Below are 16,934 nucleotides of genomic sequence, written 5' to 3'. Positions count from 1 at the left end.
AGTGGCTTTGTAGTATAGTTTCAAATTGGGTATTGTGATTCCCCCTGCCATGTCTCTGTTGCCTAGAATTGCTTTTGCTATTCTATGTCTCTTCTGGTTCCAAATAAATTTTTCAATTGCCTTCTCAAGGTCTGTGAAATATACTGTTGGGATTTCAATAGGGATTATGTTGAATCTATATAGCAATTTTGGAAGTATGCCCATTTTAACTATATTGATTCTTCCTACCCAGGAACAAGGGATGTCTTTCCATTTTCTTATATCCTCTTCAATCTCTTTTTTCAGAGTCTTGTAGTTCTCAATGTAGAGGTCTTTTGCTTCCTTCATTAGATTGATTCCTAGATATTTCTCTTTTTTATTTTTTTGGATGCTATTTTGAAAAGGATTGTTTCCCTAATTTTACTCTCAGTGAGTCTGTAACTGTGTATAAGAAAGCTATTGATTTTTGAGTGTTTACCTTGTATCCAGCTACTTTACTGAGTCAGTCAATTAAGTCTAGAAGTCTTTTGGTAGAGTTTTTGGATCTTCTATGTATCATATCATAGCAAATAAGACAGTTTAACTTCTTTATCTTTATTGCTTTTATTTCTTTCTCTTTTCTAATTGCTGTGGCTAATGTTTCCAAAGCTATATTGAAGAGAAGTGGGGACAGTGGATATCCTTGTCTTGTTACAGATTTTAGTGTGAAGGGTTTCAGTTTTTGACCATTTAGTATGATAATGGCTTTTGCTTTTTCATAGATAGCTTTTATCAAGTTAAGATAAAGACCATCTATTCCAATTTTCTGCAGGTTTTTTTTATCATGAATGGGTATTGAATTTTTTGGAGTGCTTTTTCTGCATCCATTGAGATGATCGAGGTTTTGTCCTTGACTCTGTTAATACAGTGTATTACATTTATTGATTTACATATGTTGAACCATCCTTGCATCCCTGGGATAAATCCTTCTTCTCTGTATTGTTTGCCAGAATTTTATTGAGGATTTTTGCATCTATGTTATTAGGGAGATTGGTCTGTAGTTCTCTTTTTTGGTTGGGTCTTTCCCTGGCTTTAGAATCAAAGTACCACTTGTTTCCAGAAACGAATTTGGAAGTACTGCTTCCTTTTCAATTTCTTTGAAAAGTTTAAAGAGTAGTGGCAGTAGTTCTTCTTTAAATGTCTTGTAGAATTCTGCAGTGAAGCCATCAAGACCTGGGCTTTTCTTCATTGGTAAACTTTTAATTACATTTTCAATTTCAATGATTGTAATTGGGCTGTTTAGAATTTTTATATCTTCTTTGATCAACTTTGGTAATTTATATGTGTCTAGAAATCTGTCCATTTTTCCTGTGTTCTCCATTTTATTAGAGTACATGTTCTGGAAGTAGGTATTGATGATCCTCTGGATTTCTGCTGCATCTGTTGTGACTTCACCTTTTTCATTCCTAATTGCATGTATTTGAGCCTTTTCTTTCCTTTTTTGGATAAGGTTGACTAAGGGTTTATTGATTTTATTTATTCTTTTGAAAAGCCAACTCTGATTCCTTGATTTTTTTGTATCATTCTCTTAGTCTCCATTGCATTGATTTCTTCTCTGATCTTTATAATTTCCTTCCTTGTATGAGCTTTGGGTTTCTCTTGCTCTTCTTTTTCTAGGAGCTTAAGATTTACCATTAGATTGTTTATTTGAACTCACACTATTTTCCTAGTGTGGGCATTCATTGCTATGAATTCCCATGTAAACTGCTTTCATGGTATGCCATAGATTCCTGTATGTTATATTGGCATTATTATTAAATTGTAAAAACTGTCTAATTTCTTCTTTAATTTCTGCTGTGACCCATTGGTTGTTCAGGAGAGTGTTATTCAATTTCTGTGTTTGTGAAGTTCTTACGGTATCTTATGCTACTGATTTCCAATTTAATTGCACTATAGTCTGATAATATATGTGGGATAACCTCATTTCCTTTGCATTTACTTAAACATGTTCTATGAGCTAGCATGTAATCTATTTTGGAGAAGGACCTATGTGCAGCTGAAAAGAATACATGTTCTGATGTTGTGGGGTGGAACATGCTATAGACATCTATTAAGTCCATTTCTTCAAAAGCTTGGTGCAGTTCTAGTATTTCATTGATATTTTGTCTATATGATCTGTCTATTTGTAACAGTGGGGGTATTGAGGTTCCCCACTACAATTGTATTAGTGCTTATTTGGTTTTTCACGACCATTAATATTTGTTTTGTATAGTTGGGAGCATTAGTATGTGGTGCCTATATATTTATGACTGTCTTCTCTTCCTCTTGGATTGTTCCCTTTACAAGGATGTAGTGACCTTCTTTGCCTCTCTTAATTAGTTTTCATTTGAAATTTACTTTGTCTGCAAATAAGATAGCTACCCCTGCTTTTTTCCAGGTTCCTGATCCTTGGAGAATTGTTCTCCATCCTTTTACTTTCAGTCTATGAGTTTCTTTTTCAGGTATGTTTCTTTTATACAGCATATGGTTGGATTTTGCTCCTTAATCCATTCTGTCAGTCTTTTGATTGATGAATTGATGCCATTGACATTGATGGTTATAACTGATATGTATTGACTTATCATTGTCTTGCTAATTTCCTGTTTGGGTTCTTATTTTTCCCCCCTCTTCTTTTAGATTCTTGCCTATTGGATTTGTTCTGTTGGACCTTATGGAGTTGTCTTTTTCTAGGATATTTTAAATAATTATTTGGAGTGCTGGTTTGATATTAATGAAGTTTCTTAGGTCATGAAAGTATCTTATTTCTCCATCAATTTTAAAAGATAGTTTTGCAGGATACATCAGCCTAGGTTAGAAGTTGTTTTCTTTTAGTGCTTGAAATACCTCACTCTAGGCTCTTCTTGACTTGAGGTTTTGTGTTGTAAAGTCTGTTGTGATTCTGATGGGCTTTCCTTTGCATGTAATTTGTTTCTTTTCTTGTAGTAGTTTGTATTGCTCTTGGGTTTCTGGGAACTTAACTATTATATGTCTAGATATAGATATTTTTATCATAACTAGTTGGAGTCCTATGTTTTTGTTTAAAGGTAGGGAAGGCTTCATTGAGAAACTGAAATTATGAGCTGAGTGCACAATTCATGAAGACCTTTAGAGAAAGAGCACCATATGAATGGGAAGGTTACAGTCCACATAAAAAATGTATGAAGAATAGCAGGGTGCAAGAGTGGCTGGAGTAGACCAAGAGAGAGAGAGAGAGAGAGAGAGAGAGAGACATAGAAAATAAAATCAGAAAATTGGGAGGTTGGCGACCACTGTACTGACTCAACTTTTACTTTGGATGAGGATCCCTGAAGGGTTTGCATAATCAGTGTCATGATTAGACTACTTTTTCTAGGTATCCTTCTGGCTGACACATGAGAAAAGACTACAAGAAAAAATCAAAGGCATAAGTTAAGAGTCTCTTGGGTTAGTTCAACCAAGAGATGATGATGGTTTGGATCAAGATAGAAATAGTGTAACTTGTGAAAACAAGTGACAGTTGGATATATCTGGCAGGTAGAAGTGGCATGATTTGCCACCTATTATTATATGTAGGTTATGAAAGGAAAATAGTAATCAAGGACAGATCTGGTTTTTGTTTTATTTTGTTGTGTTTTTTGCTAGAATAAACTGAATGTGTGGAGATGACTAAATCCATAGTTAGTTTTATTAAGTTTTAAAGGATATCAAGATGATGATTGGACATGTAAGTAGTGAATTCAGGGATGAAAGCTAAAGATATAAATTTTAAATACACCAGCATATGACTAGCTATGAAAGGCCCTACACTAGATAAGTTCACTAAGGCAATGGGTATAGACAGACAAAAGGGGACTTTTAAGGATTGGACACACCTTTGAGACATTCCAAAATAGAGATAAATGAGTCAACAAAGAATGCAACAAAGGGAAGAAAAAATACAGAAGAGGATATAATGACAGAAACAAAGTGAAGAACATGCATCAAGAAGGAGGAACTGATCGACTATGTCAAAGTACTTTCTAGGTCATGTAAGATAAGGACTGAAAACCAACTAAAGAATTAGCAATGTGCATGTCATTTGTGACTGTGACAAGAACAATCACAGTGGAGTGAATGTATGTGAAAGCCTTATTAAATAGGACAATAAAGAATGCAGGGTGCAGTGAAAAGCAATGAATACAGACAACTTTTATAGAATATTTTTGTGATAACAGAGAACTGAGTTTGGAGTTGTGATTAGAGTGGAAAGACAGGTCAAGAAAATTTTATTTTTAAGACAAAGAAATAACAGCATGTTTTTATGCTGTGCCAGTAGGGAATGGAGAAATTGACCATGCAAGAGAGAGAAAGGAAAATTGCAGGAGCCATATCCTCGAGTAGGCATAAAAAGTTGATATGCAGCACAAAAGTAGAAGAGTTGGTCTTTGAGAGGAGAAGAGGCAATTCAGCCAAGGTAAGAATAGGGGAAACAGAATATGAGCATAGTTGCATGTGCATAGATACATATGACGGTGTGTATAGAGGTTCTGATATTTTCTATTTTCTTAATAAAGTAAGGAACAATGTCCTGTGTAAAAGTTAAGAAAAAAGGAGGTGTTAGAATACTAAGGAGAGAAGAAGGTATGAAATGATGAAATGCTTATTTAGGAAAATGGATGAGTAGATTGCTCAGGAGCACTAAGGACTAACTGAAGTTGGAGACAGAGTTAGCAGCATTATTGATGAATGCAGTTGTTTGTTCTTTGCCATATTTACTGTGCAGAGGCAGGACCAGAGTGGTAGAGAGTTAGACTCAGACAAGTGCAAGTTTTTCTCCAGTGATGACAATAAGATAAGAAGAAAGCAAGAAAGCTGATGGTATGTGCAAGGGTTATCATGATTGACTATGAAATATAAGCACTGCAAGGAAAGAGGCAGTGACCTGGAAGAGAAGGAGGGTGAAAGGAGGCATAGTCAGTGGCTTATATGTCAGGTAGAATCGAGGAATCACTAGACCTGGAGTTCCCAGAGAGAGCAGCCTAAACAGATAGGAGGTCAAGTTCTTTGTTTTTGTTATTTAATTCCCTTCCCTCATCTCTTATTCCCTTGTACTTTTGCAAAAATTCTACCTCCTTTATTTCCTATTATTTACCTTTTATTTTGCTCTTTAATCTTTTTATACTTCTGAGTTTCTCATATAAGAGAAACCATGGAATATTTGAGCTTATGCATCTGATTTATTTCACTTAATATTATGGTCTCAACATATGGCAGGACCCTTCCCTAGAGGAGTGTGGCCAGGCCCCTCCTGAAGGGATTTGGTAGAGGAGGGAGCCTTCTAAGAATCAAGAAAGTTACATGGCAGAGTTAACTCCCAGACATGCATGTTCTAATATGGTTCTGTGACATAGATTTTACCCAATCAGGCTTTAGTATGTTAGTGTGTTACCATTTAAGAGAGACAAAGACACAAAAATTGTATGAAAGATAAAACTCCAACATGATTGGGGCTTGGCCTTTTGTGTTTTAACCCACTGAGACCCATTCTGGCACAAAACATCGCTACTTCCTGGAAAAATCCTCCATGTCTCACCTCTCTCTGTGAGAATCCTGCTAGAGAAGTACATGCATTTTCCTACAAATAACTTGTTTATCCTTAATGGCAGAGTAATACTCCATTGTGTGTAAATACCACATTTTCTTTATCCATTCGTCTGCTGATGAGCAAATAGGTCACTTTCAAACCTTAGCTGTTAAGAGTTGTGCTGTTATAAATATAGTAATGCAGGTATCACTATAATATGATGTCTAACTCTTTGTGGAAGATAACTAAGTGGGAAATAGCCAAGTCAAATGTAATTTCTATTTTTAGTTTTTGTCTCATCTACTCTAACTAGAGATAGGAATATATCTTTGAAGGCTCATTGACCCAATAAGCCACAATCATCATAGTTCTACTGAGGTCTTCACCTATTGCCCTATCATCATCATGTCCATATTTGTTTATTCCTGGGGTGCTTGGGTTCTGTCTATTTCCTTCAACCATCTACAGCCACCAGAACACTTATTGCCTTCAAGCTTAACTGTCTAATGCAAAGGTTAAAACCAAATTACCTGATTTCAATGTTCTAGTGCCTCCCTTTTGATGGCAGGCTGGCTAAGAGAGCCCAGGAAAGAGATAGACTCCAATGAGTTGCTGAAGCCAGTTGTGTGCAGGCTCAGGTCAGTACAGCCTGACTTGTTCCTAGCATGGGGGGCCAAGAGTTGAGTCAAGCCCTTCCTATTTCCTGTATCCATCCACGTGTTTAGCTCAAAAGACAAGCGTTTCCACCAAGAGTTGAGGTCTGCTCTAGCCAACAGGATCTGTTTTACCATCAGTAAGCAAAAAAATGACTCCTTATTCTAGGAAAGGGACAATAAAGTAGATTTTATGGGGGTTGGAAATCCAGAGAATATGAGTTGCAGTGAACATTCTGCCAGAGTAGGTTACTGTGGTGAGTTGACACACTCTGACCATTTTGCTGCACCCAATGTATGTTGCTTTCCATCTCTAGTTCATTAGGGCTCTGTAGAATATTTTAGTGAAGACAAACTCTGAGCAAGTTTTACTAGTTTTGTTCTTATTGAAATTCTAAGCGTGGGTCCCCAGCCTTCCTTGGTCCAATACTACTCAGAGACCGTGTTTGCCTAGTTAATTGCTAACTCTAGATTTTCTGGTACACAGCAGCTCCTCTATAATGAATGAAAGAGGGACAGGGGAGTGTTAGGGATGAGGAAACACAGAACACACCTCTTATGTCACTCTCCAGCCCGTAAGGTGCTAAAACCAAGAACACTTCAAGTATCTTACCTGAAATTTTCTCTGTGATAATCTGCCTCAGCGGAGTAGTCATTTTTCCACTTAAAATTTCTGAAACCCCCTTCTTTTATATAAATTACACACAAAAATGAAGAGCAGCCAATCTTGTCAGAAAATACTTTCTTGATCCTTTTTCTTTTCCCAGTAAACAAGCATTTACTTACACCTTTCTCTAACACAAAGTGACATTTTGATACAGCAGTCCTGGAAGGAGACAAGAATAATTAATTCAGAAAAATGACTGAGCTTCTGTAGTTTGCCAGGATCTCACCTATTTGCCAAGGAATCCAGGTTCTGGAAAAATAAAACTGCACTCCTTTTTGCCAACTGCTATTTATGAGTCAGAGAGTTGTTGACATTGATTAACACTAAAAGTGACAATTGGCTGGCCCTTATGTAGTTTCCAAATAGACTTGTTTCAACTAACAAACCAACAAGGAAAACTCTAGGGGGAAATATTTGAGGAAGTAGTGGTATAAGGATGATATGAAACATTCTTTTATTCAAAAAGTTGGATCATTATTTGAAATTTAAATGATCTGTCTCGAGGAAGAGAAAAGTTGGCATATCAATAGAAAAGAAAGTGAGCTTCTCAACGATATTGAAAAAGAGGTACGTAGAGAAAGGAAGAGTAAAATCCAGGAACAACTCATTTGAAAAAGTTAAACAACAAAAAGTTTAAGATTAAAAGATACTTATTCAACAGACAGTAAGGAGCCACAATTTGTCATACATAGAATTGTAGTAAGAAAATACACTGTCACATGTAAATTACACTTGATTTTTATATTTAGACTTTCCAAGCCAATTTTCTAACACATTTTTTAAAAAGCACACCTGTGGAAATTTTTTTCAGGGTTACCATTCAGTCACATCTTTCTAGTAAATTTTTTATTTCCAGTAAAACCACCATTTATAGATTAGTTCTACATGAGTGAAGCATTATGTCTACAATCTTAAAAGTCCATGTCCTTATTACTCCTCCCTTACGACTGCTCAGAATTGAGCATAGAGAACTACTTTGAAAAAAAACCAGGATGGCCTGAGGGCAGGCACTAATATCACTTAGAAAGCAGACTTAAAAAATGGATAACTTGGCCCCCACCTTGGGAATTCTGATGCCTAGGTGTCACCTGCTCTAGCATGCGCCTAAGATGACTCTGATGCACATGGCCCATGGACCATCTTGATAAATGCTAGCTTAGAAAAGATGTATACTAGGTGGTGTGTCGAGAGAAACAGCCCCACCATCTAGGTCCAGCACATCCTCTTGGTTACAAGGCTCCATGAGCTCACGTTTGTTGGACAGTTGCTGATCAACACTGCTGTGCTAGGCAAGCCTTTCTGTGGGGCTTGGTGTGACACACCCCTGATTTCTCTTTATTCTGTTAGAATGATTACAGGAAGTTATCTATGCAATGCAAGGATTTTGTGGTGGGCGTGCTGGACCTGTGCCGAGACACAGAAGAAGTGGAAGCGATTTTAAATGGTGATGTGAACTTCCAAGTCTGGTCCGACCACCACCGTCCAAGTCTGAGCCGGATCAAACTCGCCATTAAATACGAAGTCAAGAAGGTAAGCTTTCCCATTTTTCCTGGTTTTCCTGCCTCATCTCATAGGGCCACTGGCTCAACTTTGTTCCCATAAATATTTCATATTCCCACAAGGAGACTGTGATGACACCCAAATTCTCTCTAGACAGGGAACTAACTACTAGTCTTGCAGGGCTGTTCAGATCTCACCACCTCTTCCCATCTCCACACCCAGGTCCCCAGGAAAGAGAGAAGAATCATGAGTCAGCCCTTGAATAGGCCAGGAGCCTAGAGAACAGAAAAGGATATTTTCAGCCTCCAAACTACTGGAAGGACAATGTTATAGTGTGGGCTTCTATCAGCTAGCAAGCCAATTTTAAGTCTTGATGAAAAACATGTAACTCTGGTCTTTCATTAGCATCAGTTGAACTTTCTCTATGGGACTGGGGAATTGTTATACAGAAAACAGTTGTGTAAAAGGCTTGTGTAATCCTTGGTCTGTGGAAGCTCAGAAAAATTGTACTCCAAAGGCATATGAAAGCCCTGATAGGAAGCTCAAGTAGTCTTTCCCCTGAGTAAGTTTATCCCATCTCAAGGACATCAAGGTATCTTAAATGGCCACTATCACTTAGTAGCCCTCAAACCCACAGTAGTAAAAGTTATTTTCACTCTGGACATACTCTCTATCCTTTAGAATCTGCTGTTAGGGGACATGATTTATCTGTGAAACTGGAGAGCTCCAAACACCCTTACATTTAAATGCACTTTGCCTACGAGCAAGTCAATAAGCCTTTTGTAAAGGATTTTTATTTCCCCAGAGCTATTTCATATGGTCAAAACTTAACGATGTTTTAATGCCCCCAAATTGTCCCCTGGGAATTTCTCTTCTTCTTTGATTATTTTAATTTGTGTGGGGTCATCCAGCCTTCAACTAATGACATCGATATGTGGAATTCACCTAGGAAGACCTTACAAGTTAAACTCTTTCAACCCTTTTGCTTTAATAATAATCACAAACCTTAAAAGATGTTGATTTTTCTCTGAGAGTCTGAGTCCCAAAGATAAAACTCATAAAACGTGAATGAGATGGCCTTGAGATTCATACTGGCAGAGTTGTTGCAGTGCTAGGGGAAGTCATACTGCAATTTTAAGTGTGCTGGTATTTTCTTAACTCAGAGAAATCCAAATTTTAGCTTAACCCTAGAGCTCACCAAGTTTGTGGTTTTTGTTTGTTTGCTTGTTTTGTTTTCCAAAGCGTAACAATCATTTCTTGCAACTAATGACATATACACACTCTTGAGTTCAGGTTCAAACTAACCCTGCTATGAAGGCTTTTTTGAATTAGTGAAAATGAGCTTGAGTTTCCAGAATGACATACATTTTTTTCTTCCCCAAGGCAGAGTATCTTCTTGTCTTTCAACACAGGGGGAAGGTGAAGATGTCTTTAAAAAACTAAGATAATAAGAGATGCTTGGCATCTGTAAATTTACAGTCAGTTTCAACTATTCATGTGCAATTGTTATCAGGTAGATATTAACCGTTCTTCTAAAACATAAATTCAAATTCCCTAGCAATACTATCATTGAGGATAGAATTGCTCAGTAAGTCCAGAACTGTAGCCAGTACCTCATAGCTACATGTTTCCTCTCATTGCCAGTTACCAAGTACAAAATGGCCCTGATCATGAATGAGATGAAAAAGTGAAGCCCTCCATGAACATGACAATTTGGATCAGAATGGGAAATTATTTGCTCTAGTGGTATTTTCCTATTAGGGGAGTCATAAAGCTCCCAGGAAATATCCGTCATGAATGTCAAGTGTCTGTTGCCAACCATAGGCAGGACGATGATAAACAACCTACATAAAATGCCAGCCTTACTTATTTCAAAGACCTTCAGAGAATTCTCCCAAACCATGTATACCATCATGCAACTCCTAGCTTTCCTTGACATTATTCTATCACAAATCACTGGCAAAATACCTTATCTGAAAGGTTTATTAATATCATAATGGGCTTCCATTTTTATGAGCTTTAACGTGCTTGCATGGGAATGATAACTCTGGGTATTTGAATTGCAAGATGAGTACCATCAAGGCCTATTTACAAATATATTTCCTCCTATATCCAAGATAGATTAGATACATATATACATACATATTGAATACACATACAATAAAAAATTTCTAAAGGATAACAAGTCCACCCATTAATTCAGTGATCAAAGCAAACTACTTATTCTTGAGAGTTTTGTGGCTAATTAGGTTGCTTTAAAAAACACAAGGGAAAAGGTTTGGGGTTCGAATAGACTTGGAAATTTATGTTAAACATAGTCAAACAAAATTCTTTCCTCACTATAAGGTAAGATAATATGCCTACTTCATAGGATTATGATGAGAATAAAATGGGATAGAGTACATGTCCCTCAAACATCCTTAGCCTAAAGGTATAAATGTGGCATTATTAATATGCACATTACAACAGCTTGAAGTCAAGGCCCACATTACTGTAGGACATTTCTATTACCTCAGTTCATCTCAGACCCTTTAGGCCACAATCCCTTCAAAACCAAACTTATGATAGAGGGATAAGCTTTTCTCCATGCTGGGTCATACCAAAACTCAGTAGCAAGTCTACATTTATCCCAAAGTTGGGATTCCTCTCCCCTCTATCCTCCCTGCCTCTTCTCTCCTCTCCCCCATCTCCCTCCTACAGGGCCATTATAGATAATAGACAGTTTGCTGTCCACTTTATCTCTCTCTGTCTCCGTCCCCAGGTGTCATGCCTAAATATCTTGCTCAAATGTGCACTTCTTTCATGACATATTGACTCCATATAAATGTTTACAAGATTCCCAAGCCCACCAACTGTGGATAAAAGCAGAGGACTGAACTAGTCTGGATACCAAATTTGGTACAGTTGGTCCTAGGCTGTACCCATAAAAGGAACCTGGTGTGTAGAACTTGCAGACAACGCTCCTAATGCCCTAATGGAAGACACATTAACTTCTTCCTCTCCCTCTCCTTTATTGCTTCTTCATCTCTGGGCTTACAGGAGTGATATTTTCCCTTCTTTTCCCCAGATAATCTCTTTATCATTCATTCCTCTAGTCCACCTTAATGAGAATCAGATGAATTTCATATTAACTACAAGAGAACTCTGTGGGCATGAGTCCTGTAGGCTTAGTTTTCAAAGGCAAGTAGGGCAAAGAGACCCAGAATGTCCTGTCTTCTGTGATAGAAGCCTTAATTAAACCTATAAAGGGGATGAAGCCTCTTTGGCCATAACTAAGTAAAGGTTTGTTCTTGGAAAAAAAGAAGAAAAATACACAAATTTTTTTTGCAAAATACATTACTCCCACAGCTGAAAACATGTTGGCTATAAGGCATCATGGTAGTATCACCAAAGATGATTCTTTCCATCTGACAAATAATTCACTTATTCATTTTTTAAAATTTTTATTAGTATATGTTTGTGATATATGTGCATACATTTATTGAGGGGAGTTGATACACATACATATTGCATCTTAATCTGAAAAGTCATTTTAGCCACCACCAATGACCTCTACAAATATTGAGCTCAACCTAGTGGAAAAACCAAGGAGAATAAGACATAGTCTTGCCCCAAACAAGTTAGATCTAGTGAGTAAGATGAGATAAGCATCCTGAAAGTAAGAGCAGAAACCTCTCTATGGTGAGAGTTATCTCTTAAATACTTCTAGCTGAGTAAAGTCCAGTTCATAGCTCTGACTTCTTTCAGACTTCCAGGTGAACCCCAGTTCTAGCATCTTGGGATGCAACATGATTTGGGGACCCTGATCAGGACGCTATCCATCTTTCCTTCTAACTATGAGACTCATACTCTCCTCAAGAAATAGCTCCAAGCCAGGCATATTAGTGCATGACTGTAATCACAGAACTCTGGGAAGCTGAGACAGGAGGATTTCAAACTCAAGGCCACCCTGGGCAACTTAGTGCTTTGGTTATACACTGTCTCAAAAAAGTAAAAGGTTGGGCTGGGGATTTAGTTTAGTGGTGCTACTGCCTGCCTTGCAAGCGCAAGGTCCCGCATTCGATCCCCAGTACCAAAATAAAACAAACAAATAAAAAATAAAAGGTCTACTATCTAGAATTTATAAAGAACTTAAAAAAATTAGACCACCCAAATTTAAGGCTCTAATCCAAATATGGGAATCTGAAATGAAGAGACATTTCTCAGACAAAGAAGTTGAAACAGCAAATAAACATATGAAAAAATGTTCAACATCACTGGTCATTCAAGAAATGCAAATGAAAACAATGCTGAGATTCTATCTCACTCCAGAAAGAATGGCTGCTATCAAGAAATCAACCAATAACACATACTGGCAGGGTTGTGGGAAAAAAGGAGCCCTTCTCCACTGTTGCTAGGCATGTATACTGGTGTCACCAATGTGGAAATCAGTATGGAGATACCTGAAAAATCTAGGACTACAGGTCCCATTTGACCTAGCTATTCCACTGCTGGGTATCTTCCCAAAAGAATGAAAAGAATCCTACCACACTGATATATGTGTACCCATGTTCATAGCGGCACAGTTTGTAACAGCTAAAACTTGCAAAACTCCATCAACTGGAGACTGGATAAAGAAGATGTGGGCTTTTTATAAAATTGAGTACTACTCAGCCATAAAGAATGATAAACTAAAGACATTTATAGTAAATGGATGCACATTGAGGACATACTCTTAAGTGAAATAATTAGGACACACGTGTAGATACTGAATAGTTTCTCTGGTGTGAGAAACTTAAAGTGGAAATAAGGATAAAAATGTATAATAAATAATGTGAAATAGGAAGAAAAGGTCCAAAGAGGAAGGGGAAGTGAGAGGGGTAGGGGAAAGGAAAGAAGAGAAAAGAATAAATATGAGAAAAGAAAAAACAGAAACAATGTCCTCGTAAATAGGCGAGGGGTGTAGGAGTTGAAGGGAGGGCAAGGGAATGGGGAAAAAATAAGAACCAAGATATATCAGGTAAAAATACAAATTCCCAATGATGAATGTCATTATATTGTATATCTAAAAATGTACCAATAAGCTTAATGAATAAAAGAAGTTAAAAGCGGGGGCTGGAGATATAACTCAGAGATAAGGCCCTAGGTTCCATCCCAATATCACAGAGATAGAGACAGAGACACTGCTCCAGAGGCTTCCAGACCCTGGAACTTTGGAGGCACCTCTTCCTGGTTCTGCCACGCTTCCTGGGTTACTGATTCCCTCAGAAAGCTAGGCTCACAAGAAATAAAGACCTGGAGAGCACCATGGGAAGGGAGAAAAGAGCCCAAAGGTCTAAGTGGATCCTTACCATTCCTACCTCAGAAAAGCAGTTCCCTTTTTCTTCACATTATTATTTTAAGGAAATAATATTCCCTGTGGTTTTTACTTGTTTACTACTCATTTAACAAATACCCACTGATGTCTACCACAACACCAGCTCTGTGCTGAGTCTTGGGAACACTGAGAAGACCAATATCCAGACTCACTTTTGATGGGGTCATATAATGATAAAGAAAGAGTATGAACATAAAGTTTATACTACTGTCTAAATCAGGCATATAGGTGTGAGTAAGGGTCAAGAGAGAGGCCCTGGACAGCTCTGTATGGCAGCTCAGCAAGTTGTCCCAGTGCAGAAAGGTGGTTTTGGCTGGGATGATCTTCAGTGGTTAGAAATGCCAGGAGAGATGGCAAATGAGGCAAGGAGAGGTGAAAGGAAAAAGCCACAGATCTCTGAGAAAGAGAAGCATATTGAGGGAATATATTCAGAAGGGGATGACCATTTCTCTGTGGCTGCTTCACTGTGGGAAAAGAAACAGGCTGAGAGTCTTGCCAAGAACCAGATCATTGACTACATTAATGTGCCATGCATAGGCACCTGGAGTACCCAATAGGACTGGCTATCACAGTAGCAGTGTTCTGTTTTCTGCTGTCAAGTATGATAGCTGTAAGCCTCATGTAGCTAGTTACCATTTGAAAGCGGCTGTGATTATAGAACTGATTTATCAATAGTTTTCTTAATTAATCAATTCAAATGTCCACAAGTGGCTAGTGATTACCAAATTGGACAGCACAGCTATATACATTCATTCTTGCATTCAACAAGCTTTTAGTTAGTAAATGATTACAAAGTGTGCTTTGCAAATCACTGCAGCTCATGATAGTGACTGAAACTGTCATGATCTTAGCCATCGTGGGGATGATAGACAGTAGTCAAAACATCATACAAATAACTTGTGATGCTGCAACTGTACGTGATACAATAGACATGTAGATGAAATTATGAGAACTTCTAAAGTATGACCTAAGCAGGGAAGTCAGTGAAGGTCCTCTGAAGAGCTCATGCTTGCCCTCAAAGCTAAAGAATGAGAAAAGTTAACCAGAGGAGGGCAGGACATATCTGGCAGGGAGAACAGGCTCAAAGGCCCTGTGGTTAGAAGAAACACAGAACTTAAGGAGAATGTGACCAAGTAAAAGGATAGGAAGATGAGTTTAAAGACAAGGACCAGACTTTCAGAGACTTGTAGTCCGTATTAAAGGACTGTAATTTTTTAAAGAACAATAGCCATGTGAAGATTTTAATCAGGGGTAGTTGTAAATACTAAGTTATTAGATTAAATTAATATTAAAGTGACATTTAACAAAATAAAATTTGTTTACTGCTTATCGTAATTCCATCTTGGAACTGAATTCACTCAAGAACCCAAGGTTGATAAAAGAGCCACAACGTCAAATGTTTCCACCATGCGAGAGGAAAAATCAGATCGGATGAGTCCCATTCCAGCAATCATAGGCTTTTACCTGAAAGTGATACTCTTTGTTTCTGTTACATTGAAAAAGATTAAGTTATGCCTCCAATTCCATCAGCTGCAAGACCAGAAATATAATCTTGCCATATGATTTGAAGGAGAAAAGAATAGAGCTATTTGGACAATATCACTAATGATTACCACAGGAGGAAACTTAAGAGAATTCATATCGATAGCTTTAAGAATTCTCTGCAAATAGCGAATAGAATCATCTTCTCAGGTAGAGGCAGCCTGAAGAAAATAAAATTTAAAAATAAATGTTTCTGAAAAATCTGCTGGAGACAGCAAAGAGAGGAATGAGGGTAGGAATTGTAAAGTCTTTGGCAGTAGCTCACATTCTTAATACAAATGCAAGATCTCCACAAAGGATAGTAACACACCACGCCAGTGTCCTTCATAAACCTCAATCCCCTATTGTCAACTTCAAGATTCTTTTATAGATATTAGACTAGAATCACACAAAACGTGCCTATAGGTCACAGCATCATGGGAGATTCCCCTTAGAGAAGAATGTCAAGGAGTAAAGGGGCGCTTAGAGGGACCACTGCCACCTGCACCACCACTTCATCTAAAGTTGGACCAAATGATCATCTTGTGCTCATTCTACAAACATGCCATAAACTGACTCATTTTTTTAAAATGGAAAATGGAACTTGTAAGCAGAAGCAGACTGTTATGGCTGGGAGCTTGATTGCTCACATTCTCCCATACTATATATGTGTCTTTATACGAGCCACTTAACCTGTTGGCCTGCGGGCCTCATAGGTACAGTGGACACTGCTCCAACCCTCAAGAGCCTCTGACCTAAATATGTTCTCAGAAACAAAGTGATGCTGAACAGTAGGTAATACAACTGGCTACCATCCATTCCCTAGTTTGTTGACCATGGGTGGGATGCCAGAGAGAGAGAACAAATGATCTCTGATGAGTACTGTTTCATTTCCTCTGGCCACAAAAAGTACAGGCAGGGCCAGTGAGCAAAGGGGATGTGGGGACATCCTTTCTAGAGGACATCTGAGAGGCCTGTCAGGCACTCATATGCTCTGAGCAGACATTCTCCCACTGTGTTTTTCTGCTAAGGCACCATTCTAACAGATGCTCAGAGATAAGATCAGAGCCGTCACAAATGGTCTGGCTGGTCAGGAACTACCCCAAACTGCACAGCTTGACACGGGTAGCTGCCAAACCCTGTTGATGTCGGAAGTATCAATCATCGTCCTCTTTGGAGATTCCTCTAAGTATTTACTTGGCTGTACCAGGCCATGTGGCATATAAATGATCAATGTCTATCAGTCACCTGGCTCAGAAGGGCTCTCTTTTGTATGAGGAAGTGCTTTGTCAAAGGGTAGATGTTAAGAAAAGGAAGAATGATCAGACTAGATGTTCATGAATGAATAATAATATTTTTCTGCCTGCAAAAACTTCCAAGACAGGGATTATCTCAGGGGTGCGACCGCCTGCCTCGCAAGTGCAAGGTCCTGAGTTTGATCCCTGGTACCAAAAAAAACTTCCAAATTAGAACCAGGAGACTGATTGCCCATGTTTAAGTTTCAAGTCCTTGAATTACTATATATGTAGCTTCGTACAAGCTATTTCATCTCAGTTTTCTTATCCATATAATAGAAGCAAATTATCTGATAAACAATAATTAATGTTTATTTACACATATAATATACCCACAATCTGGAAAATGCATAATAAAGTACCTAATGGAAGCTGTTTGCTACATTGGTTTTGTAAACAGAAT

At 38.0% G+C, this 16,934-nt stretch overlaps 1 protein-coding gene across 2 annotated transcripts in view; it reads left to right on the top strand.

Moving 5' to 3' along the window:
* Trpc7 (transient receptor potential cation channel subfamily C member 7) overlaps positions 1-16,934 on the top strand; it is a 142,878-nt gene that overhangs the window by 38,273 nt on the left and 87,671 nt on the right. For both annotated transcript variants that reach the window (XM_033761670.1, XM_010614105.2), the window contains exon 3: positions 8,207-8,389. In XM_033761670.1, coding sequence (XP_033617561.1) covers positions 8,207-8,389 — 183 coding nt within the window. The remainder of the gene's footprint in view (positions 1-8,206; positions 8,390-16,934) is intronic.

Source organism: Fukomys damarensis, unplaced genomic scaffold (genome assembly GCF_012274545.1).
Source record: "Fukomys damarensis isolate Sample0158 unplaced genomic scaffold, DMR_v1.0_HiC HiC_scaffold_9, whole genome shotgun sequence".
In the NCBI taxonomy this organism is placed as follows: domain Eukaryota; kingdom Metazoa; phylum Chordata; class Mammalia; order Rodentia; family Bathyergidae; genus Fukomys; species Fukomys damarensis.
Note: the sequence above shows the minus strand (reverse complement) of the source record. Positions and strands in the feature narration are given on the sequence as shown.